Source organism: Orcinus orca, chromosome 10 (assembly GCF_937001465.1).
Source record: "Orcinus orca chromosome 10, mOrcOrc1.1, whole genome shotgun sequence".
In the NCBI taxonomy this organism is placed as follows: domain Eukaryota; kingdom Metazoa; phylum Chordata; class Mammalia; order Artiodactyla; family Delphinidae; genus Orcinus; species Orcinus orca.
The window spans coordinates 64,024,201-64,051,451 of NC_064568.1; the positions used below are offsets into that span (position 1 = coordinate 64,024,201).

The following is a 27,251-nucleotide window of genomic DNA, read 5'->3' on the forward strand; positions in this document are numbered from 1 at the left end:
CTACTACCCTCCCTATCCCAACCCTCTAGGTGGTCACAAGCACCGAGTTGATCTCCCTGTGCTATGCGGCTGCTTCCCACTAGCTATCTATTCTACGTTTGGTAGTGTATATATGTCCATGCCACTCTCTCACTTTGTCACAGCTTACCCTACCCCCTCCCTGTATCCTCAAGGGCATTCTCTAGTAGGTCTGTGTCTTTATTCCCGTCTTACCCATAGGTTCTTCATGACATTTTTTCTTTTTTCTTAGATTCCATATATATGTGTTAGCATACGGTATTTGTCTTTCTCTTTCTGACTTACTTCACTCTGTATGACAGACTCTAGGTCCATCCAAATCACTACAAATAACTCAATTTCGTTTCTTTTTATGGCTGAATAATATTCCATTGTATATATGTGCCACATCTTCTTTACCCATTCATCTGATGATGGACACTTAGGTTGTTTCCATCTCTTGGCTATTGTAAATAGAGCTTCAATGAACATTTTGGTACATGACACTTTTTGAATTATGGTTTTCTCAGGGTATATGCTCAGTAGTGGGATTGCTGGGTCATATGGTAGTTCTATTTGTAGTTTTTTTAAGGAACCTCCATATTGTTCTCCATAGTGGCTGTACCAATTCACATTCCCACCAGCAGTGCAAGAGTGTTCCCTTTTCTCCACACCCTCTCCAGCATTTATTGTTTCTAGATTTTTTGATGATGGCCATTCTGACTGGTGTGAGATGATATCTCATTGTAGTTTTGATTTGCATTTCTCTAATGATTAATGATATTGAGCATTCTTCATGTGTTTGTTGGCAATCTGTATATCTTTGGAGAAATGTCTATTTAGGTTTTCTGCCCATTTTTGGATTAGGTTGTTTGTATTTTTTGTTATTGAGCTGCATGAGCGGCTTGTAAATTTTGGAGATTAATCCTTTGTCAGTTGCCTCATTTGCAAATATTTTCTCCCATTCTGAGGGTTGTCTTTTGCTCTTGTTTATGGTTTCCTTTGCTGTGCAAAAGCTTTGAGGTTTCATTAGATCCCATTTGTTTATTTTTATTTCCATTTCTCTAGGAAGTGGGTTAAAAAGGATCTTGTTGTGATTTATGTCACAGAGTGTTCTGCCTATGTTTTCCTCTAAGAGTTTGATAGTTTCTGGCCTTATATTTAAGTTTTTAATCCATTTTGAGCTTATTTTTGGGTATGGGGTTAGGGAGTGTTCTAATCTCATACTTTTACATCTACCTGTCCAGTTTTCCCAGCACCACTTATTGAAGAGGCTGTCCTTTCTCCACTGTACATTCCTGCCTCCTTGATCAAAGATAAGGTGACCATATGTGTGTGGGTTTATCTCTGGGCTTTCTATCCTGTTCCATAGATCTATCTTTCTGGTTTTTTGCCAGTACCATGCTGTCTTGATTACTGTAGCTTTGTAGTATAGTCTGAAGTCAGGGAGCCTGATTCCGCCAGCTCTGTTTTTCGTTATAAAGATTGCTTTGGCTATTCGGGTTCTTATGTGTTTCGATACAAATTGTGAAATTTTTTGTTGTATTTTGGTGAAAAATGCCAGTGTTAGTTTGATAGGGATTGCACTGAATCTGTGGATTGCTTTGGATAGTATAGTCATTTTCACAACGTTGATTCTTCCAATCCAAGAACATGGTCTACCTCCCCATCTATTTGTATCATCTTTAATTTCTTTCAGCAGTGTCTTATAATTTTCTGCATACAGGTCTTTTGTCTCCTTCAGTAGGTTTATTCCTAAATATTTTATTCTTTTTGTTGCAGTGGTAAATGGGAGTGTTTTCTTGATTTCACTTTCAGATTTTTCATCATTAGTGTATAGGAATGCCAGAGACTTCTGTGCATTAATTTTGTATCCTGCTACTCTACCAAATTCATTGATTAGCTCTAGTAGTTTTCTGGTAGCATCTTTAGGATTCTCTATGTATAGTAGTATCATGTCATCTGCAAACAGTGACAGCTTTACTTCTTCTTTTCCGATTTGGATTCCTTTTATTTCTTTTTCTTCTCTGATTGCTGTGGCTAAAACTTCCACAACTATGTTAAATAAGAGTGGTGAGCGTGGGCAAACTTTTCTTGTTCCTGATCTTAGTGGAAATGCTTTCAGTTTTTCACCACTGAGGACGATGTTGGCTGTGGGTTTGTCATATATGGCCTTTATTATGTTGAGGAAAGTTCCCTCTATGCCTACTTTCTGCAGGGTTTTTATCATAAATAGGTGTTGAATTTTGTCGAAAGCTTTCTCTGCATCTATTGAGATGATCATATGGTTTTTCTCCTTCAATTTGTTAATATGGTGTATCACTTTGATTGATTTGCATATATTGAAGAATCCTTGCATTCCTGGAATGAATCCCACTTGATCATGGTGTATGATCCTTTTAATGTGCTGTTGGATTCTGTTTGCTAGTATTTTGTTGAGGATTTTTGCATCTATGTTCATCAGTGATATTGGCCTGTAGTTTTCTTTCTTTGTGGCATCCTTGTGTGATTTTGATATCAGGGTTATGGTGGCCTCGAAGAATGAGTTTGGGAGTGATCCTCCCTCTGCTATATCTTGGAAGAGTTTGAGAAGGGTAGGTGTTAGCTCTTCTCTTAATGTTTGATAGAATTCGCCTGTGAAGCCATCTGGTCCTGGGCTTTTGTTTGTTGGAAGATTTTTAATCACAGTTTCAATTTCAGTGCTTGTGATTGTTCCGTTCATATTTTCTATTTCTTCCTGATTCAGTCTTGGCAGGTTGTGCATTTCTAAGAATTTGTCCATTTCTTCTAGGTTGTCCATTTTATTGGCATAGAGGTGCTTGTAGTAATCTCTCATGATCTTCTGTATTTCTGCAGTGTCAGGTGTTACTTCTTCTTCATTTCTAACACAATTGATTTGAGTCTTTACCCTTTTTTTCTTGATGAGTCTGGCTAATGGTTTATCAATTTTGTTTATCTTCTCAAAGAATCATCTTTTAGTTTTATTGATCTTTGCTATCATTTCCTTCATGTCTTTTTCATTTATTTCTGATCTGATTTTTATGATTTCTTTCCTTCTGCTAACTTTGGGGGTTTTTTTGTTGTTGTTGTTCTTCTTTCTCTAATTGCTTTAGGTGCAAGGTTAGGTTGTTTATTCAAGATGTGTCCTGTTTCTTAAGGTAGGATTGTATTGCTATAAACTTCCCTCTTAGAACTGCTTTTGCTGCATCCCATAGGTTTTGGGTCGTCGTGTCTACATTGTCATTTGTTTCTAGGTACTTTTTGATTTCCTCTTTGATTTCTTCAGTGATCACTTCGTTATTAAGTAGTGTATTGTTTAGCCTCCATATGTTTGTATTTTTCACAGATCTTTTCCTGTAATTGGTATCTTGTCTCATAGTGTTGTGGTTGGAAAAGATACTTGATACAATTTCGGTCTTCTTAAATTTACCAAGGCTTGATTTGTGACCCAAGATATGATGTATCCTGGAGAATGTTCCATGAGCACTTGAGAAAAATGAGTATTCTGTTGTTTTTGGATGGAATGTCCTAAAAATATCAATTAAGTCCATCTTGTTTAATGTATCATTTAAAGCTTGTGTTTCCTTATTTATTTTCATTTTGGATGATTTGTCCATTGGTGAAAGTGGGGTGTTAAAGTCCCCTACTATGAATGTGTTACTGTCAATTTCCCCTTTTATGGCTGTTAGTAGTTGCCTGATGTATTGAGGTGCCCCTACATCCGGTGCATAAATATTTACAATTGTTATATCTTCTTCTTGGATCGATCCCTTGATCATTAGTAGTGTCCTTCTTTGTGTCTTCTAGTAGTCTTTATTTTAAAGTCTATTTTGTCTGATATGAGAATTGCTACTCCAGCTTTCTTTTGGTTTCCATTTGCATGGAATATCTTTTTCCATCCCCTCACTTTCAGTCTGTATGTGTCTCTAGGTCTGAAGTGGGTCTCTTGTAGACAGCATATATATGGTTCTTGTTTTTGTATCCATTCATCCAGTCTGTGTCTTTTGGTGGGAGCCTTTAATCCATTTACATTTAAGGTAATTATCGATATGTATGTTCCTATTCCCATTTTCTAAATTGTTTTGGGTTTGTTATTGTAGCCCTTTTCCTTCTCTTGTGTTTCTTGCCTGGAGAAGACCCTTTAGCATTTGTTGTAAAGCTGGTTTGGTGGTGCTGAACTCTCTCAGCTTTTGCTTGTCTGTAAAGGTTTAATTTCTCTATCAAATCTGAATGCAATCCTTGCTGGGTAAACTTGGTTGTAGGTTTTTCTCCTTCATCACTTTAAATATGTCCTGCCAGTCCCTCTGGGTTGCAGAGTTTCTGCTGAAAGATCAGCTGTTAACCTTATGGGGATTCCCGTGTGTGTTATTTGTTGTTTTTCCCTTGCTGCTTTTAATATGTTTTCTTTGTATTTAATTTTTGACAGTTTGATTAATATGTGTCTTGGCGTGTTTCTCCTTGGATTTATCCTGTATGGGACTCTGTGTGTTTCCTGGACTTGATTAAATATTTCCTTTCCCATATTAGGGAAGTTTCCATCTATAATCTCTTCAAATATTTTCTCATTCCCTTTCTTTTTCTCTTCTTCTTCTGGAACCCCTATAATTCAAATGTTGGTGTGTTTAATGTTGTCCCAGAGGTCTCTGAGACTGTCCTCAGTTCTCTTCATTCTTTTTTCTTTATTCTGTTCTGCAGTAGTCATTTCCACTATTTTATCTTCCAGGTCACTTATCCATTCTTCTGCTTCAGTTATTCTGCCATTGATCCCTTCCAGAGTATTTTTTAATTTCATTTTTTGTGTTGTTCATCATTGCTTGTTTCATCTTTTGTTCTTCTAGGTCCTTGTTAAATGTTTCTTGCATTTTCTCTGTTGTATTTCCAAGATTTTGGATCATCTTTAGTATCATTATTCTGAATTCTTTTTCAGGTAGACTGCCTATTTCCTCTTCATTTCTTAGGTCTGGTGGGTTTTTATCTTGCTCCTTCATCTGCTGTGTGTTTTTCTGTCTTCTCATTTTGCTTATCTTACTGTGTTTGAGGTCTCCTTTTTGCAGGCTGCAGGTTCGTAGTTTCCGTTGTTTTTGGGTGTCTGTCCCCACTGGCTAAATTTGGGTCAGTGGGTTGTGTAGGCTTCCTGGTGGAGGGGACTAGTGCCTGTGTTCTGGTGGATGAGGCTGGATCTTGTCTTTCTGGTGGCCAGGTCCATGTCTAGTGGTGTGTTTTGGGGTGTCTGTGGACTTATCATGATTTTAGGCAGCCCTCTGCTAATGGGTGGGTTTGTGTTCCTGTCTTGCTAGTTTTTTGGCATAGGGTGTCCAGCACTGTAGCTTGCTGGTCATTGAGTGAAGCTGAGTGCTGGTATTGAGATGGAGATCTCTGGGAGATTTTTGCTGTTTGATATTACGTGGAGCTGGGAGGTCTCTTGTGGACCAGTGTCCTGAAGTTGGCTCTCCCACCTCAGAGGCACAGCACTGACTCCTGGCTGCAGCACCAAGAGCCTTTCATCCACACGGCTCAGAATAAAAGGGAGAAAAAGTAGAAAGAAAGAAGAAAGAAAGAAAGAAAGAAAGAAATTAGAGGATAAAATAAAATAAAGTAAGATAAAATAAAGTTATTAAAATAAAAAATTATTAAGAAAAACTTTTTTTAAAAATTAGAAAACAAACAAACAAACAAACAAAAAACCCGATGGATAGAACTCTAGGATAAATGGTGAAAGGAAAGCTATACAGACACAATGTCACACAGAAGCGTATGCATACACACTCACAAAAAGGGGAAAAGGCGAAAAAATAATAAATCTTGCTCTCAAAGTCCACCTCCTCAATTCGGGATGATTCGTTGTCTATTCATGTATTCCACAGATGCAGGGTACATCAAGTTGATTGTGGAGCTTTAATCCACTGCTTCTGAGGCTGCTGGGAGAGATTTCCCTTTCTCTTCTTTGTTCGCACAGCTCCCGGGTTTCAGCTTTGGATTTGGCCTCGCCTCTGCATGTAGGTCGCCAGCGGGCGTCTGTTTTTCACTCAGACAGGATGGGGTTAAAGGAGCCGTTGATTCGGTGCCTCTGGCTCACTCAGGCCGGGTGGAGGGAGGGGTACGATGCGGGGCGAGCCTGCGGCGTCAGAGGCCAGTGGGACGTTGCACCAGCCTGAGGCACGCCGTGCGTTCTCCCGTGTAAGTTGTACCTGGATCCCGGGACCCTGGTTGTGGCGGGCTGCACAGCCTCCCCGGAAGGGGTGTGTGGATAGTGACCTGTGCTCGCACACAGGTTTCCTGGTGGTGGCAGCAGCAGCCTTAGCGTCTCATGCCCATCTCTGGGGTCCGCACTGTTAGCCATGGCTCGCGCCCGTCTCTGGAGTTCCTTTAAGCATTGTTCTTAATCGCCTCTCCTCGCGCACCAGGAAACAAAGAGGGAAGTAAAAGTCTCTTGCCTCTTTGGCATGTCCAGACATTTTCCCGGACTCCCTCCCGGCTAGCCGTGGTGCACTAACCCCTTCAGGCTGTGTTCATGCCGCCAGTCCTCTCCCTGCGCTCCAACGGAAGCCCAAGCCTCAGCTCCCAGCCCCGCCCGCCCCAGTGCGTGAGCAGACAAGTCTCGGGCCGTTGGGTGCCGGTTGGCACCGATCCTCTGTGCGGGAACCTCTCTGCTTTACCCTCCGCACCCCTGTTACTGTGCCCTCCTCCGTGGCTCCGAAGCTTCCCCCCTCCACCATCCGCAGTCTCTGCGAAGGGGCTTCTAGTGCGTGGAAACATTTCCTGCTTCACAGCTCCCTCCCACTGGTGTAGGTCCTGTCCCTGTTCTTTTGTCTCTGTTTATTCTTTTTTCTTTTGCCCTACCCTGGTACGTGGGGACTTTCTTGCCTTTTGGGAGGTCTGAGGTCTTCTGCCAGCGTTCAGGATGTGTTCTGTAGGAGTTGTTCTATGTGTAGATGTATTTCTGATGTATCTGTGGGGAGGAAGGTGATCTCCGAGTCTTACTCTTCCGCCATCTTCCCCCTCTCCAGTTCACGTGTTTTTGGTGTTTTTATCTGCCTATTGATGTAGCCTTACTGTGTTATCCCATTCAGGACCAATGCCTGGAATTTATAAGGGAGTTTGAAGGCAGCACTTAAACTCTGGAATCAGCTGGACCTAGACTGGGTTGCCAGACCTGAACTGTCTTTTGGCCCTTAACTGTGATGTTTTGGGCAAGTCACTGAACCTTCTAGAACTTCCATTTCATCATTTATCAAATGTAGATAAAAACAACTGCCTTGCAGAGAAGTTTTAAGGACTGTGAGTGAAACATAAGAGCCAAGCTAGAATAGAAGTAGATATATTCCAGCAGTGGTACCCTAGAAAGATGCCAGAGAGTAGATCTGGGGCTGAAAAACCTTGCCTAGTGTCTACCATGGCATTTTTACAGCCAGACTCTTCAATGATTTTTCAGTAGTCCTATGATGACAACATGATAATCATTAGAGTCTCAATAATACTAAAATAAGAGCAATCCATTAGGCAGGTTCTTCAATGTGATAGTTTCTATTTTTATGAACAATTATTATGATTCATACTGTTTTCATAAGGAACAAAAACACTTTTAGCATATAGAGCTTTAGGAAACCTGAGATATAAGTCAATGCTCTCATTTTGGGGAGGAAGAACTTGAAGCCCAAGGAAGTTATGTGACTTGAACAATGACTTCACAGCCAGAACTGAAATTCAAGTTTCCAAGCTTTTCATGCAAGGGTTCTTCTTTTATTTTTAAGAAATAACTAAACAGATTACATTAAAACTTTAAACTCATAAATTCTGTAAATGATTGATAATACTGGAGGTAAACACAATGATCTTACCTGTAGGAACCATACATAACTTTCTGGCAGTCAATTAACAAAAATTTTTGTTCCATTTTTCCATGAAATTTTGCTCCTGTTTTGGAAAGATAATCTTGGCCTTTTACTGTCCGCACTCGAATATTCTAGAATTGCATGTAAATATAAAGTAAAAATTATGGCTAGAAAGGGGATATCTTGAAAAGTAAAATATGTCATCGTAAAAACTTAGTAACCAAAAAAGTACACATGAAATAATTTTTTAAAACATATAACAACAAAAACAAATATAGTGAAAAGCACATTTTAAAACACCACCCAAAAAAGAAGGAACATGGTCACTTAAAATAATATATTTTAACATAACTTACATCATTTACACAGGATGGTTCTATAAGTCACTTAGGGTCCTACTGCAAGAGCCCCTTTCAGGTTATAGTAGCATGATAACAAAATAACTAAGAGTAAAATCCACCTGTCTTTTAATAAGTCAAACATCACTGAAAACACTATGCTAAATGATTGTGACAAGCAATATCTGCTGAATGAAAGATTATCACTCATGCCAGTCATTTCAAAGTTGTAAATTAATTATGACTGGCAGCAAAGTTAACTCAAAAGCTTAAGTGCCCCACCATCAAGAAAAGCATCCTATAAAACCATCACGAAGATGGTGAAGTCACAGTCTGAAGAGTACAAGGGACCCCTTCTGTGGTCAGCATCTTAAATATATGGTGTACATTTAGAGTAATATAACTTAACATGCCTTACATTCAATGACTGAGATAAAGATAAAATAGTTGAAGAAAACAAAACAAAGCATGAAATATTTACTCTGAGACGTTGAACTTGACAGCCCTGTTTCTCAGTCATACTTAGGAAATGATTGAAGTTTGACTCATCAAGCAGAATGTACACAGATATCCCTCGAGTTGATGCCTCCACTATTTCTTTGAAAATGTCCACGTCTGTAAATATATCCATCACTAAAGCAATGACCTGTTAAAGATAAGAATATGAAACAATTTTAGATACCCAATAGAGAAAGATCTAGAAATTGCTTGCTTTCAGGAAAAACTGGACAAAATAGAAAATAGTTCAATGCATAATAAATATATATATATATACATATATATAAATGTATACACAAATATTTTTGCAGTTTTCTAAAATAGAAGATAGAAAAGTATATTGAAAATAAACAAACTATATACATATTTGTAACACTAAGTAATTTCATACTAGCTTTAAGTCAAAGGGAATCTTCATTTCAGTAGAATGTTGAGTGAAGGGCAGATCCAAATCATGGCAATCTAGGTTGCCTGTAGGATGAATGGAGGGGACATTAGAGGGACAGATAGAGGGTAGAAATTGGTGCTACAGTTTTCATGGGAAATATTTCAAGGGAAAAGCAAGATTTCTGTAACTAGTTAAGAATAAAAGTATTGGAGAAATAGGACAGAGAAAAAAAATCTTCTAGAAATAGAAATATAGCTAAGAAAGGACCAAATATAAGAAAGGGGATAAGAAGACTTGAAGACCAGAAAATTAAATACATATGCTTAAAATTAGCTTAGCAGACAGAACAAGTAAAAGAAAACAAAATGGACAAAAAGATATGATTAAAAAGGTAAATGCAGAGAGAAATATCCTAAGGAACAGGCCCCTAAAATGGAGAGAGTCCAAGTTAACTGTTGGAAACAGAACCATTATTCCCTTTGAGAAGCAGCAGGAGTGAAATGATGCAGAAAGAAAGGGAAATCATTTGACTGACTATATGCCAGATGAGAAGGACAGAATCCCTGCCCTTTGTGAAGCTTACAAAGTGGGGGAAGAAACCACAAGCAATACAGAGAAGAGGTAAATTATGTGATAAGCTATAAGATGATGTTTTTTGGGAAAAAATTAGAGCAGGATAAGGGGAAATCACAGTTCCCTGGAAATTGAGAAGTAGGGGTTTGGGGTTTTCAGGGTAAGCCTCTCTGAGAAAATGTCCTTTGAGGAAGTCCTCAAGATGGATATCCTGAGGAAGCATGTCCCAGGCAGGGGGACCCAGCAATGCAAAGGTCCTATATCAGGTTCAAGAAACTGAAAGGGCAGAAATGAAACAAGAAAGGGAGAAACTAATCACAACACCTTGAAGGCATTAAAAAGCCTTCAGTGGTTTTTCCTGAATAAGAGTGTAAGCTGTTGAGGGTTATTATTGAAGTAATAATATGGTCTCATTTATGTTAGAAAAGGATTTTTCAGGCTTTTCTTTGTTTAAGAACAGACTTTAAGGCTGGAAGGCAGGGTGGAAGCAGGGAGGCCAGTTAGAACTATTGGAGCAATTCCAGTGGGAGGTGATGGTGGCCAGGACCAGACAGTCCTGGTACCAGCCACTATCAGTGATGAGGAGAAATCGTCAGCGCTGGATATTTTGAGCCAAAAGGACTTCTAGATGGACTGAATATGGGATGTGGGAGAAAGAGGGGGAAAAAGAGGATGATTCTAAGATTTTTCAGCTCACCAACCTGAAGGACAGAGCTGAGATAGGGGAGGGTACAGCTACACTAAATTTTAGGTAAAAAACTGAAAAGGCAATTTAAGTTTGAGGGACTTGGATATTCAAGTGGAATACTGAGTAGGGAGGTCTAGGCCAGAGCTGTCAACTGGGTGTTGTAGTGTAGAGATGACAATTAAATCCAAGTCATCCAGGGAGACTGGATGAATAGTTAGGAGATCTAGTACAAGAGGGGCCAGCAAAGGAAGTCTAAAAGAAGGGACATCCTGAGAGGCAAGTTAAGACACGGTATCAAGAAGAAGGGTGTCCTCAAGAGTGTCATACCCTACTGCAAGGCCAAGTAACATAAGGATTAAGCATTCATCGGATTTAGTAATATACAGGTAATTGATGACTTCACAGTGTAGTTTTAGTGGAGTGGTGAGAGCAAAAGCTTTCTTGGGAGGGGTTTAATAGGGTTTGAGAGGACAAAGTATATTAAAAGAGCCTAGGAGTGCTATATAGAATGCTAACTTTAAACGACAGTTATAAACACACTTATTTATCCTCCTTGTGTAAACTTTCCCTGCAACCTTTATGTGTATTGTCTTTATCAATCTTTGTGGTTTTCCAAACTGGTGTACAGTCAGTATAATTATTAGAAAGCAGACTTCTTTTTAATTAAACATATTTCATTACAATAATTAGTCTGTGTACTCATTAAGTAGAATTATCTATCATTTTCTTCTAAACACTGGATTTGTTTCACAGCCTCAAACTGTCTCAGGGATCCTCCCACACCAAGTATTTATTAACCTCAGATACTGAAAGTTATCTGCAGGTATAGGTAACTCTTTTTGAGTAATCTAACTACAATGAGAAGCAGAAAAATAGAGCAGTAGCTGTGGGTAAAGCTGGGTCAAGAGAAGTTGTATTTTTTGTTTTGTTTTAAGGTGAGAGAAATAACAGCAGGTCTGTGTGCTAATGAAATGCTCCAGTAAAGAGTAAAAATCAGTGATGCAAGAGATGGTGGGAGGTGGGATGGGGAAACAAGGGATTTCTGGAGGAAGGCCTTTGAGCAGGAAATAAAAGACAGGATCTAGTGCAAAAAATAATTAGAGCACAGGGAATAAGGATCTTCAAAAGATCATTGTACTACCAAGCCAGAAGGCTAGGTACAAGGTGCAGGTGCTGGTGGAAGTACAGATGTGGTGGAGGGGCTATGGATGTTCTCCTCGGAATAAAGCCACTTTCTCAGTGAAATGGGAGGCAAGGTCTTCAACTGAGAAGACCTTGGATTATGGAAGACACGTTAGCGGTATGAGGAAAGGCGGTTAAGTAGTCAGCTAGGAGGGTAGAAGAGGGAACGGACTACATAATATAGTGTGACTACAGAGTGGCATTAAGGACCCACCAAGTCATAAATTTAAAATCAGACCAGTCAATCTGGTTTAGAGCTATTCTCTCTCACCAAGGAACAAAAATTGTCAAGAAATGAGAAGGAAAGAAATGCCCTGGGAATAGACACATGGCAACAACAGCTAGGATAATATACTGGATACATTGCAAGTATGTTAGAACATGAAGAAGGTCATGGATAATATATTATTTAATCCAATAAGATGTTAGAACAAAATACTGGGCCATGTTCAATTTATACAAGATGATGACGTTCTTTAAGCTACCAGTGAAATATACTTCAATCAGATTTTCTTTAGGAAGAACAATTTCAATCACTCTAATGGCCTCATGTGATCCTTTCCTTATAAATGGTATGATGTGGCAGGAGAAGCGAGAAGCTAGTTAGAATAGCCTCACCTGTATCTTGTGCATATTCTCTATAAAATAGAACATGTGAAAAACTTTCAGTCACATCCACAATTATTAATGAATGCATTTATATACAATAATGAGTGATGTGATAGTGTATGGACATTGAGATAAAGAAATGAAAATGTCCATTTTATAAACTTATTTTACAAAATAACTTTTAAAAACATATGTCTGGAGCAGTCTAGCACTATTTTTTTTTTAACTAGAAAGGAATTTTTTAAAATAAAGAAACATTATTATACTACATGGTATTCTTTGTAAAAAAATAATCAGTATATCTAAAGAATTTATTTTTAATTTGCCTGATAGTCTCCTGTAACAAATTACTTGAGACTTTGGAAATGAACAAAAACTCTTGACCAGATAAATAAAGGGTTTTGTTTCTAAAAAGTAATTGAAGTCACTCAGTCAATGGAAGATTCTAGCACATAAAACGTAGAACAAATGACAGTCCCTCTTGTATGACAGATAATGCAATGCATCAGGATCTGGGAGACCAGATTACACATCTTTGACAAATTTATGTGATGTCAATGGAGTCAGGTACCTTATCAGGATTTCTGGTTCCCAGCACCCAGTAGATATCTTGAAAACTTATATAAAGTCTACAGAAAATTTCAGCTGTGCCAAGAAAGGCAAAATAAAATGTAGCCTTTTTTTTTTTTTAATTTAATGGTGGGTTACATTCATGGAAAGGAATGATAACTAGAAATGAGGTATGCCAAACCTGATCTGAAGGTGTTACACTCCCAGCTAGTTAACTAAATCACACTGTGCTGTAGAAATAACCACAATGACTATATATAATGAAATAAAAATGATACACCTGATTAGTACAAGGCTTTTCAAAAGGTATATTAATTGATTTCATAAGTCAATACAGAAACCAGTTACATTAAATGGCATTCATTAAACTACCATGTTATATAATTTTAAACTTCTTCTCTTGCTTCTTCATTAATTACTGTTTTATTCTTGTTTGATAAATTGAAAAAGTAAACAAGGAAATGCATTCATCAGCAACATGAGACTTAGAAAACTTTCAGGAAGATATTCTGAGTGACTTTTAAGATTTGAGTGAAACTTTGCATCTTTTAGTAGTTTCAGAGAAACTGATTCAAGGATATGAGTTTCCACTTATTTTTCTCAGAGTAGTAAATTTTCCTGAAGTGACCTAGACACACTGAATTAAAATAATATTAAAATTAAATATTAAAATAATATAAACAGTGACAATAAATTTATGATAACTTCATATTCATGATACAATTTAAGCTCATTTAGGAAAGTAAATAATGAGTTGTTATGTAATTCAGAGAAAAGGGAGAAAAACCTCTAAATGTACATGGTTGTTAGGGTGGGTTCCCAGTAGAATGAAATACACTACCAGGGCTTCATGAATAAGCCTTAAATAATGAATAAAGATTATTTTTAGCCATCCAAGCTGGAAGACTAGCATTACAGAAATAGAGGCAAAAATTAGAATGATGGCAACAGTAATATTTTAATAAATGTTTATTGAATTAACCTAAAGTTAAACACAAAGATTATCACACTTATGAGTATGGAACAAATTTACTTAGGATTTATCTGCATAACTGCTATGAAGGATCTTGAAAATCTGACATATGTTTAGATTTGATCTTGAGAGCAATATAAATCCTGAAGAGGAAAATATGTGCACAAAATAGTGTCTTGGGAAAATGTATCTGATAGCAACATTCATATTGAAAGTATCTAAATTCTAATGAATCATATTGACTAACGAGGATCATGAAGCCCTCTTTTTATGGTAATGTTATAAGTGCAGTGAAATATTTTTTAAAATGTGAGGTAGAAACCAATGACAAGAAAAATGAAAAGTATGATAGATTTGATAGAAAATGTTCATCACAATGTTGACACTGAATTACTTGCATTTCCTTAGAAATATGCCTCACCATCTTCAGAATTTTAATTTTGAAACCCATACTGTATTTTCCACTATAATCCATTAAGATAGAACACTATTAGCAGTATGCTTTTATATGACCTAAATACTTAAAGAAATGTAAGTACACCTTGGGTTAATGATCTGTAGTCACAGAACTGTCAGTATTACCCTCAAAATTGAAAAAGTGAATATTATACCTTTTATGCTTCAAAATACTAAGCACCATTTGAAAGGATTCGGACTTCCTTGGTAATTGCCTGCATATATACAGGAGGATTTCCTTTTTCCAACAGAAGGAACACTAATAAGGAGTTCAAATTAAAAAAAAAAAATCAACAAAACTTTTTAATAACCGTATCTATAATAAAATTCAACACAACTAGAAGACCTTAAGAATTGAGTAATAGAAATCTAGGGAAATGATCACTTAGGAATTATATATCTCTGAGTCTGTAATGCCTATTAAAAGCAATGTGCTAAATGGATTTCAGAAAAAAGAGAGCCCGATATTAAGAATAAGTGCTTTTGGTCCTTATCCTTCTGCAGCCTAAATAAAAGTATCAATTTTCATATATAATATATTGTATGCACTATAATATTGTTTAGTAAGTTTAAGCTTTACATTATGAATGCCATAACTTTTGAACATATATAAGCATCTATACTAGTAGCTAAATTGATATCAATTGGTTTGGTCTGCCATAAATTGTGTAACCTTTGGAAAGTCAGTGAAGTGATTCTGAGTCTCACTGACCTCTATTATATATTAAATAAATCACAGACGATCGTGTGTGTACCAAGTTCTAAAATTCTATGTTTCAGTAACTATTCATTCACTCCCAATTACCCAAAAATTGGATTAAAACATGCATTGTACTTAGATTGTAAAAATCTCACCAACCACTACCTGGTGAAAGTGAAAAACAAACAAGCAAAAATCCTGGGTATTGTACTAAAATTCAACAGAAGATGTAAGGGGGAATGTTTGGGCTGTGTTATGGCTACAACATAAATCTGTAGAAGTAGTACATATGTTTGACAACTCAGAAGCGTTGCATAATTTTGATATTTCCCTCCCTTTCTGCATTGTGCTACATGATTGAAAGTACTTATACACCAGTATTATGGACTGAATGTTTGCGTCTTCCAAAAATGCATATTTTGAAATCCTGACCAGGCTTAAAAAAAAACAGCAAGAAGAGCCATAGTCCTTTTACTGATTTCACAGTTCAGCCCTCGTACAAGCTCTCATTTCCCCAGCACTTCCAAAAAGTAACTTCTCCTGAAACTTGACCTGACAAGGGTCCTGAGCATGGGCCCCCAAGCCAAGGTATCAGAATCTAGATCTTGGCAAACTGACCAAAGTAACTTGTTTTCCTGACACTCTTAGGAGATCTCCTTTAACCTGTAGCATAACTATCCATTGGCTTGGAATACCTATTATCTTATTTAAATTTTTCCAATATTAAGGGATGTCTGTCAGGAAGAAAGGAGTGAAGGGCACTGCAGGTGGAAAGACAAAGAGGGAAGAAAGGAATAAGAATCTATTACTAGTTGTGTTGGGAAAATTGTAGAGTAGCACTTAAAGGGGAGGAAACGTTTGGGTAACAGGAGCTGAAGCATTAGGAATACTCACCAGGAATAGCATTAGAACCCATTTTTCTGGGTCATGGAAATCTGCTGAGGAGGAGTTAGCCATAAGGCTAGAAAGATTAGAAAGGTCAATTTGGCCAAGACTGTAGAGGGCAGCCCTTGCACGCCAGGCTAACTACAGATTCCATAAGGCACAATGGGGAAGCATGTAAAGCTTTTCGCCAAAGCGTTATGTGATTGGAAAAATACTTAAGAAGATTAACATTTTAGTATACATGGGATGAATGAGAAACTGGAACATCTACCAGCAAGTAGAGGAGTTAGGAGGTTTCAATCCTAATGCAGCATAAATGTGTAAGATCCCAATGTGAATGAAGGCAGCAGGAATAGAAGGAAGGGATGGAGGTAAAGCTGCAAAGGATGACTTGACAAGACTCAGTGGCTGAGTGCTTGAGAAAGACAACAGAGAGAGGCTAGTCAGGGCTCATCAGGTATTAGAGACCTAAATTACATGGAAAATTATTGTAGCATTATAAGAAAATTTAAAATTTGAAAGGAGTATTTGTATATAAGGAAATTCAAAACAACGTGATAAACACCATGCTAAAAAGTTGTACTCTCTGTTTTTCCCATCTACCTATTTATCTATTCATCCATCCTTTCATCTATGCTTTTTTTAAATTAGCCATTGAAACTTAAGTGTTTTTAGGCATACAGGAAAAGTTGGGTGGACATCAAAGGAATAAAATAGGAAAGAGGTATACAGTTGATGGCATACAATCTCGGTGGAGTCAGAATGGGATGGCATGAGCAGAGGAGGGTTTGCCTTAGAATTAGGTTCTACAGATGTGCTAAGACTACAGGGAAGAAGAGAATGAGTACTAACTGCAAGAAATGTTTTGATGGTGTATAGGGTATTGTGAGAGGAGGAAAGGGAAACAGATTAGGTGACTGTCACTGGATGCCCTCAGCATACACTTCATGGTTGGGGGTAAAGCCTACCTCTGGGGCTGTGGTCAGTGAAGGCTCAGACTGTGGGCTTGCATGGGAATGAAGAAGGTCCAGAACAGTTGCTCTGAGGAATACAGTACAGAGTTAACAGGAAATTAAAAGTTATTCAGTATAACAGTGAGAGGCCAACTGAACTTTTTCTTTTAATGTAAACTTGAAATTGACTTTTTAGCAAGTTTTTGAGAAATTTTCCATCAACATTCAACAAATGTCAAAAGACATTTAGGTAACAGAGAAATTTCAATACTGACTAGGTATTTAATAGTAATGCTTTTTTTAGGTTTGATAATTTATGCTTTTTAAAAAGCCCTTATTTTTTAGAGAATTATATGGAAGCAATTACAGATGAAATGAAATAATCTGTTACATGTGATCTTCTTCAACTTAATTCAGCAGCAGTGGAGGATACGGAGGAAACAAAGTTGAACACAAGTTGATAATTAATGAAACAGGGTGGTGGTACATGAGGAATCATTATCATATTCTCTCTTCTTTTATATACGTTTGAAAGTTTCCAAAGCAAGATGATAAGTAATCAAGAAACTATCTAAACTTTCACTCTATCCATTGTATTCCTTCTTCTCACTCTTTTCTATTTTTATCTTTTTAGTTCAGATATCATCCTTGCTAAATTTCCCCTTTAATTTTGTACTCCTTCTTCCTAAGTCACTCTTCAGTGTTTCCTTTACTTCCACAAATATCTGTCCCTACATATCTCTCTGATTCTGTCATTTTTCTAGCGAGGTGAACTAAGAGAAGAACATAACTTTTTTGAGCCTCAAATTTTTCATCTATAAAATCAAGTGAATAACTCCCATTCTGTAGGATTATTGGGAAAATTGAGATGCTGTATATCAAGTCTGTAATAAGTGGCCCATGGTATAAGATGTTACATAGTATAAGCACGTGGCAAAGGATCACTGAATAGTTGCTACTATTAATAAAAGTGTGGGTGATAACAGAGCTTGAAGAATAGATATTTTGTTATATTTGAGCAAAATTTTATAGTCCCTAGTTTAAAGAGATGAGTAAAGTGTTTCACATGTTTCAAGCCATTATTTTCTTAATTTATAGCATTGGCCTTAACCAAATATTCCCCAATAATTAAAACAACAATTACAACAAAACAGAACAAAATTTTCTATTCATGTTTTAAGAGGGTGCATTCTTTACTTAAGCAATAACTGTGTTACTTTAATGTCAACTATTAATTAACCTGACATAAAAAAATCAAACATACCACATGGCAAAAATACCACAGGTCCTATTTATTCAATAGTAATTTCTATCTGGATAAGAAACTTGAATATCAAGGTATACATCAAAGGAATAAAATAGGAAAGAGGTAATACAGTTGATGGCATACAATCTCGGTGGAGCCAGAATGGGATGGCATGAGCAGAGGAGGAAGAGGTATCAAGGTATCAAGGAGTTACACAAAAGTTATGAAATATTGCAGAAGCATTTTTGCATTTAGTATAAGTCTTTCCTATGTCTTTATAGTCAAGTTACATGCACCTAATCCTCTGTTTATTTAACTCTACTACTCTCTTTTCTCTCTTGGATAATTTTTTTCACCGCTAGCCTCTGAGAATTGTGTATTATTTTTCACTTTGATGCCTGAAAGTTGAAAGGCCACATACCTTTGGTGGTAGGGAAGAGTCATTCTAAAAGCTAAGAGACAGGGGAAATAATTATCAGGGGCTCATCAAGTTAATTGAAAAATGTTAACCGCATTACCTAGAATATTTCCTGAATAATCCCTCTCCCACACACTCCAGGTTTCTTAAGTATTTTGAACACCTAATGATACTCATTCTCTTCAGATAAACAATATACAGACACAAAACAGCAAATGTTTTTCAGTTGGGCTACGGAAACAAGACACAGATTTCCTATTTTACTAGGAACTATGTTATTTTCAAGTCTTAATTAATATGATTAAAATCTCATTGTGAGAATCTTCCCTTTCTCTGCTGAGAAAATTCTAAAGTATAATTTATTTATTTTCCTTATATAGGTTCAGAAGAAGGAACTTGTCAGAATTCTAGGTTGAAAGTCTGTTTCACTTTATTACATATTTTACATCTGAAATTTGAGGTTTTATCAAAAGGAAACGGTCTTTATCAAAAGCTGAAATAGCCACATTTATTCCAAACATTTTTATTAACTTAAACCAAATTGTTTTATCTGTAAAATTAAGGAAGGTCCATGTCCTTACATATCACCCTTGATTAATATTCTACATAAATATGTTATTGAAAAATAAAATATGTTTCATATAACTATATCCTCAAGCAGCTGGTAAAGTTATAGATTTTGGCAAAATGGAAATTAATGATTAAAGAAGAGGAATAGAATGAGATGAGGACAAAAGAGGAGAAAAACTATACAAAAATTCTCTTGGAGTAATACATTAAATTTCGTTCTTATACCAAATTTGTAAAATGACATTTGAAAAGTCATTTAAACTCTAAGTATTTCCAAAGGCCAAATAATTTCATCTTTTACATATAAGGACACAAATAATATTAAAAAGGTACTTCCATTCTAACAAAATTCAAGTTGGAGTTTCAATCTGGGCCAGTGAAATATTTTTGAAACAACTTAAATATGCCTGTAATTTAGATTTCTTGAGACTTAATTTTTGAAAATAGATCAAATGGCAAAAGAAAAGTACACTGGATAAGCATTAAAACATTCAGATAAAGAAAAAAACATATCCAAATCATTAAAATGTGAAGCAGTTCAGTAAGAAATCTAAACTTAAGCTTTTATTATTGAGCTGATCAAAGGCAACAGAAAGCCTGCCGATTGATAAGGAGACCAAAGGAATCTGTCCTCTGAGAGGAGTGTAGAAAAGGGGTATGCAGAACGCTCTCGTGAATTTAATGATCTGTCAGGAGGGAACATGTCAATGACATATTTAGTTTCAAATTAAATTAAAGAAATTAAAGTTTCATGAGCATCTAGAAAAGATTTCCAACCACACTTTCTCAGATAGGCTAATTATTCAGTTAAAAGATCATCTCACAGTTTTTTTAGACATAATATTAGATTATTCTTTTTTACTTTCAAATCAAACTTCCTAAGTAAAATTTAGGAGCATTTCTTTCAATTCTAGTATCTGGATCAGAAAGTAAACAAACAAGTGGTTAGCAACATTCTTATGACATGAAAAAAATGTATAAAATATTTTTCATAATTAGACACACACACATGGGGAGGGGAGAGGGAGACGAGAGAGAGAGAGAGAGATTGATTATCTGTCTCGTTCTCTCTACCTTCAGGGGAAAAATTACAAAAAACAGACTAAGAAAGGAAAAATTGCAACAATTTCACAATTATGCCAGGGACAATGGCATTTTCTTTTCTTCTTGGTATATACGTAGTTTTACAAAACTGACATTATTTATGTAATGTGTATGCCATATATTTGTCATTCTAGAATATTCTCCTATTAACAAACTGTCATAACATCACATGTTCAGAAAAGACAGTTCTCCAAAGCAGTGTGAAGAATGTAGTCTGAACACAGAAGGACCGACTAGGAATCTGCTGCAAAGGTCCAGAACCTGATCGGCAAAGTTGGTTATATCATCCAGAGGTCTGCCAAGAAAACATGTTTCCCTAAGAGTTTTCATTGTTGAGAAATTAATGAAAATATTTACAAAAGTGTGGGTACAGTTAACGGAACTGACTATAGAGACAAGCAGGGAGAGAGCAAGAGAAAAACAAACAGAACATAAACTTCTCTCCAGCTGGTGTTCACTCTCCTGCTGGCACCTCCCACTGAGCACCCTTTCCTGATCAGGGAGGAGGTGGCAAGGACACCCAGGTGATGCAGTCTATGGCATCAGCGTTTGAAAAGCAAAGAGGGGCAGAGAAAGGTGGAAAACAGACCTGGGATGGGTGGGGATAGAGGATAATGTGCTCAGGGATGCAGAATGGAGGCTAGGTTTCAGAGATATTTAGGAAGTAGGTGGCAAAAATGCAATGTGACCGGCAGCTGGATGGTGGGGTCATGAGTAGAATATACTTCCGGATAACTTCCAGATTTCTGGATTGAATGACTGACTGGTTGGTGTCGTCAATGACAGACACAGGCAGTTGGGAGGTTGGAAAGGAGGAGGATGGCCTTGGGTCTATTGAGTGTCAGTCATCTATGACACATGGAAACCCTTACAGGCTGTGGGTTGTCAAGGTCTGGGATTCAGGAGAAAGCTTCTGGCCTCCAATGTTACAAATTTCCAGCCATGATTTAGACTATTTAAAAATATGTAATTTATAGAATCAAATGTAAATTCTTTACAATGGCATGCAAGGTCTATCACAATCTGAATGCCTTTTCTTCTTCGTTTCATGCTACGCTGCATCTTCCATGCATCCCACTCTGATGGCCACGTGCTTTCACATCATGCTTGTGAAGTTCCTTTTGTCTAAAATCCCATGTTCTCCTTCTTTATGAAAATCCAATTCATCTCTCAAGGCCTAGCTTACCTGAAGACCTCTTTCACAAAGCCTCTGCTAATTCCCTGAGCCTAAATAAATGGCATCCTAACTTATGCTCCATCCATGGTGTTTAATACATTTAGCATAGCATTTATTTCATCAGCCTTGTGGCTCACTCATTACTTTCAAGGGAGTAATAAACTAGTGGAGGGTGGGGAAAATATACCTCAGTCATTTTGTATCCCCATCAACTTAACAATACAACTCAATAAAATTTATTAAATTATTCATGCTTTCTCTAAAGCATCAAAGACAGCTATTTTCAAATAGTAAACAAGCAAATTTTTTAAATGAATATTTACAGTTCTAATCTGAATTCCTAAAGATTCCTATCATTTTCTAAATAAAGCACTGTCTCAGATATCTCTCATGGTACTTTTCATTTACAATTTACCAAGTCTGGGAAGGAGGTGGGTTGGAACACATGGACTGATGTTATTACTGTGTTTACTGGTCTTCTGTTTCTGGGCAATGTTTTATGTATGTACACCTGTATGAAATAGCAAGAAGACTCCTGAAGGTCATCTGCCTGCTATTCAAATGAACTATGTCCTGAAATCTATCCTAAATGGCACAGGTAATAAAGGTAGAAAACATGGGTCCTAGTAAGTGGGGAATAATAACACTTGCACTGTGGAAGGTGTTAGTAAGAATCATCTTTCTCAAAATGGCTCACTTTAGTTGGGCTGGATAAGTTGTATTTCACACGAGTGACATCAGCAACAAAAAGCTAAAGATCATGGAAATTAAAGTATTTAAGATCACACAGTAAATGATGAAACTATGGCTAGAACTGATTTTCTTCTAGTTCAGTACTCTGCCATCAGGCCATATGCCCCCAGACCTTGCCTGAAGCAGGGGAAAATGTGTATACCTGAGGAGGTTCCAGAACTTGGTTCCAGACCATCTCTTTTGGTAGAATCCAGTTTGGTCACAGAGGTGTGGTTAATGCTTCATCAATAGTGAGAGGCAAAGAATAGTTTGATGCAGAGTTCCATTCTTGAAATACAACTGTACCATGTTCTGAATCTTGTCTAAAAGTTCTGAAAATCTCCACAATATTACCATTGGGTTAAGCTAGTATTAAATTCTACTTTTTCTCTACAGTCTATCTAGAGCTATATCTGAGCCACTATGGGATAGAATCTTATTTTGAGAGGTTCTATTCCAAATGTATATAAAACCCACATCACACCTGTCAGAATGGCTATCATCAAAAAAACAAGTTAGGGGGCTTCCCTGGTGGCGCAGTGGTTGAGAGTCCGCCTGCCGATGCAGGGGACACGGGTTCGTGCCCCGGTCTGGGAAGATCCCACATGCCACGGAGCAGCTAGGCCCGTGAGCCATGGCCGCTGAGCCTGCACGTCCGGAGCCTGTGCTCCACAGCAGGAGAGGCCACAACAGTGAGAGGCCCGCATACCGCAAAAAAAAAAAAAAAAAAAAAAAAAAGTTAATAAGTGTTAGTGAAGATGTGGAGAAAAGGAAACCCTCGTGCACCATTGGTGGGAATGTAAATTAGTGCAACCACTATGGAAAACAGTATGGAGACTCCTCAAAAAATTAAAAATAAAACTACCATATAATCTAACAATTCCACGCCTGGTTATTTACCTGAAGAATACAGAAAGAATAACTCAGAAGGATATATGCATCCCTATGTTCCTTGCAGCACTATTTACAATAGACAAGACATGGAAACAACCTAAATGTCCATCAACAGAAGGTGTGATATACATGTACAATGGAATATTACTCAGCCATAAAAATAGAATTAAATCTTGCCATTTATGATAACATAGGTGAACCTAGAGGGTATTAGGCTAAGTGAAATAAGTCAGACAAAGACAAGTACCATATGATTTCATTTAACATGTGGACTCCAAGAAACAAAATAAATGAACAAACATAACCAAACAGAAAGAGAGTCATAGATACAAAGAACAAACACGTGGTTGCCAGAGAGGAGCGGGTTGAGGGGAGGGACATAGATGAGGGGGATTAAGAGGTAAAAACTTTAAGTTAAAAAATAAATGAGTCACAGATATGAAATGTACAGTGTGGGGAATATAGCCAATAACTATGTAACATCTTTGTATGGTGACAGATGGTAACTAGACTTATCATGGTGATCATTTTGAAATGTATAGAAATATCAAATCACTATGCTGTGTACCAGGAACTAACATAGTAGTGTAGGTCAGTTGTACTTCAAAAACAAACTCATAGAAAAAGAGATGAGATTTGTTGTTACCAGAGGCGGGAGATGGGGTGTGAAGAGGGAAGGAGGAATTGGATGAAGGTAGTCAAAAGAAACAAACTTCTAGTTGTAAGATAAAAAATATAAGGGATTCAATGTACAACATGATAAATATAATTAAGACTGCTGTACGTTGTATATGAAAGTTGTTGAGAGTAAATCCTCAGAGTTCTCATTACAAGGAAAACCTTTTTTTTCCTATTTAATTTTGTATCTATATGAGATGATGGGTGTTCACTAAACCTATAGTGGTCATCATTGCATGATGTATGTTAACTCAAATCGTTGTGCTTACACCTTAAACTTATACAGTGCTGTATATCAATTCTACCTCAGTAAAACTGAAAGGAAAATGTATATAAGCCACTATGGATGACTTCAATACATGCATAAATTATATGAGATATGAAAATTATGCCTAGATTTTTTTTCTTAAAAAGTATAGCCGAAAAGTGGTTATTTGAAAAATCTATCTCATTAATTTAAAAATTAAAAATCAAGTAATCAAAATAAATCATATGTTCATTCATAATAAAATATATAGAATATTTTAAATAAGACAGGTTTCACAGCATTTAAAGGAGTTCTTGGTGGCAGAACTGTGCTCTAGGGATATTTCTCAAAATGGAAGAATCTCGCCAGGTAAGGAAAAGTAAAAGTAGAATGGCTGCAAAAGTAAAAGTAGAATGGCTCATGAAAGAAATTGCTTAGTTTCTACTAAAGAAATGGAAGAAAAAATAAAGTGGGATGAGGGTGTAAGGGGTTTGAAGGTCAATGAAATCACTGACTACAATTCTATTAGTAGACTATCTTTTACCAGAATCTTTGCCAGCATTTGCCAGGCTTTTTTTTTTTTTTCTTTTCTCATGAAATGCCAAGAAGGCAGAGATTTCCATTTGGTCAATAAATGAAGTAGCAACAGCTGCCTCATATTTCACAAGTGTCAAAGTCCATTAATTTTTTCTTCCTCCAAATTTTGGTAAAGGAGAGCCTTAAATAAGTAATGGTAATTTTTTTTTTTTTTATCCCTCGAGTGAATTTTCTTTCATGACAGGTTCTATGTCACATCTGTTCAATGCCATTCCTTTGATAAAAATCATATGGTGACTCAAGCTAAATACGTCATCATAACATTTATGTCATTAGGTCTCTTTTCTGAGATTCCTTCAAATCTTAATACATTCTCTGAAGTTTGGTCCTGTGTTTACTCAAAAAAAAAAAAATTCATTTGTTGAGCAAAGGCATGAATTAAATCAACTCTGACCTCTGAAGTGCTTTCAAACTCTGAGATACTATGCTTCTTAAAAAAAAACACAACAAAAAAACTTCATAAAAGATTCCCTATGAAAATATCACTGAGAATTCTCCTCTACTTCTTCTGTCTCAGGCCATCGGCTCCTCATGCTGCAAGCTTATGAGATGTTAGACACAGAAGTTGAAAATGACTATCAAATGGGAGTAAAGAGAATAAGGAACTGAAGAGGACTTCACTGGGCTATGACATCACCCAGAAATGTCAGCCACCCTGGTGTCTTCTACTTGTATATTTCAGTAACATTGAACAGTACTTTGGAGTCATTTGGTTGTCTTCCATGGTAATGTTTCCAAATGATTGAGATCAGTAAATAAAATTACACTATCTAAGAAAAATAACACATTCTTAAATAGCATTTGACTGAATAAAACAATGATGGGGATAATCTTCTTCAGTTTAATTAAAATTATAATAAGACTAATCTAGATAATGGCTTTACTACTCAGAAGAAACAACAAAAAAAGGCTGGAATATGTTTCTAACATTTGTGTTTTTTTACCATTAACCAGCATTCAAGAAAAGGCACTGCCTGAAAAGAGATGCATAGCACATATTAAAAAGTAAGCTTTCTCCCATAACTGTAATGAGCTTTATATTTGATGCTCCTGTTTACCCTAAACACATTACAATAATAGAATATAATGGAAATGGGCACTTCATAAAACAGGATGAATTTTAATATAACCAGAAAAGAATGTCTAATAAAAAAGGTTCCTACATATACATTGAATGAAAGAGATTGCATGATACTTGCCATACCTGTGAATGGATATTACAGTATGTGGTTATTTAGTTATAACATTTTACCAGGTCTTAGAGATAATTCTTAGCAACATTATATCAAATCACCATATATATAAAATCACCTATTAACTGTGGGAATAATCAATAACTTGTTTTGCTTTGACTCTATACTAGATTGAATTCTAAGTCTAGAAAAAAGTTGATTTTTTTCTTAATTTAAATTTAGATGATAAAATCATATAAAATAGATAAGGAAGTATAAGCAGCTTCTGGCAGGAAAGAGCTCTCTACAGGGGCCCCTTTTGTCTTGTCACTAACCTTACACCAGGTACTCCCATGCTCTACTCATCTCTGGCCCTAGTACACCTTTCAAACCTTAATCACACAATACCTTGCCCAATCTGTTGGTTCTTTCCATAGATCAAAGGAGTAGAAATGAAGAATAAGTAATTAACAGACGACCAGATCTCTTCCCTAACTTACCCTTTAGTAATCTCGAGAGCGAACAGTGTGAACAAGATAGCATCTAAAGAAAAGTCACAAGAAGGCAATAAGCCTGCATACATGCCTGTGCACAGTGGGGTATGGTGACCAATCTGATGCCCTATCCCAGTGATTAACTGAGATTACTTCCTGTTTCTCTTTAAAACTTTCAAGGTTGAGCAGAATCTTTGGAGTTGGTTTTTGGGGAACACAAGTCCACCTTCCCCCCAGACTGATGGCATTCTGATTAAAAGAAACTTTCCTTTCTACTAACATTTCTCTGTCTCTCTCTCTCTCCCCCACACGCCCACTGATTTTTGAGCAGTGGGAAGCTGAACCTGATTCGGTAACAAAATCACCAGCTTAATTCAGCCCATGTACGTTACTTATATGGGATCACTGTCACAGGTTCTGGGACTTTTTTCTGCTCTTAATAGAATAAATGACCTAGCTTATTTCTAAATTGAACCAGACATTCTGTACTTTGTGAACTTTTGAAAATTCCATTTAAATGGAATTTCAGTTCTCCATAGAGATAAAACAGGAACGTCAGTTGAAACAAGTCTCAGATTTTCAGTTTAGTCCTTTCAGCACAAAGACACACCCACGGAGAGCTTCATCTTAGAACAAGGGAGGGAAGCTGTTTTCTGAGGCGAGAATTCCAGGCACCTGGTCATCGTGGCACAAGCTGGGAGAGGCACAAGCTGGGAGGCACAGCTGGAGCCCACAGTGATTTCAATCTGCTTCACAGCCTTCCATTTTGTCTGTGGCCAATAACCTGTCCTTTTCTCCACCTCTCTCACTTTGGGTGGAAGCACAGAACTTTATTCCGAAACAGGTGACCTTTGGAGCATGGCTGGCAGCCACTCCCCAGCTCTGCCACTCCTGCTTCCCATGTGGTTGCTGCCTCTGGGGGTCTTTTCCAGGCTTCCCCAGGATGTCCTTCATTCTCCTTACAGGTCACTAATGTCCCCTCCTCCACCCTCTCCTTCCTCTTTTCTTTTCCTCCCTCTCATTTTCTTTTTTTCAATTGAAGTATAGTTGATTTACAGTGTTGTGTTAGTTTCAGGTGTCAGCAAAGTAATTCAGATATATATATATATATATATTTTTCAGATTCTTTTCCATTTTAGGTTATTATAAGATATTGAATATAGTTCCCTGTGCTATACAGTAGGTTCTTGTTGTTTATCTATTTTATATATACTAGTGTGCATATGTTTATCCCAAACTCCTAATTTATTACTTCTTCCCTTTCCCTTTTGGTAACCATA

At 36.9% G+C, this 27,251-nt stretch overlaps 1 protein-coding gene across 2 annotated transcripts in view; it reads right to left on the reverse strand.

Annotated features, from left to right (window-relative positions):
* Positions 1–27,251, reverse strand: part of FAM83B (family with sequence similarity 83 member B) — an 87,542-nt gene that overhangs the window by 6,090 nt on the left and 54,201 nt on the right. For both annotated transcript variants that reach the window (XM_004267772.4, XM_049716226.1), the window contains 2 exons: positions 8,649–8,813; positions 7,836–7,960 (listed from right to left, as the gene is read on the reverse strand). In XM_004267772.4, the coding sequence (XP_004267820.1) occupies positions 7,836–7,960; positions 8,649–8,813 (290 nt within the window). The remainder of the gene's footprint in view (positions 1–7,835; positions 7,961–8,648; positions 8,814–27,251) is intronic.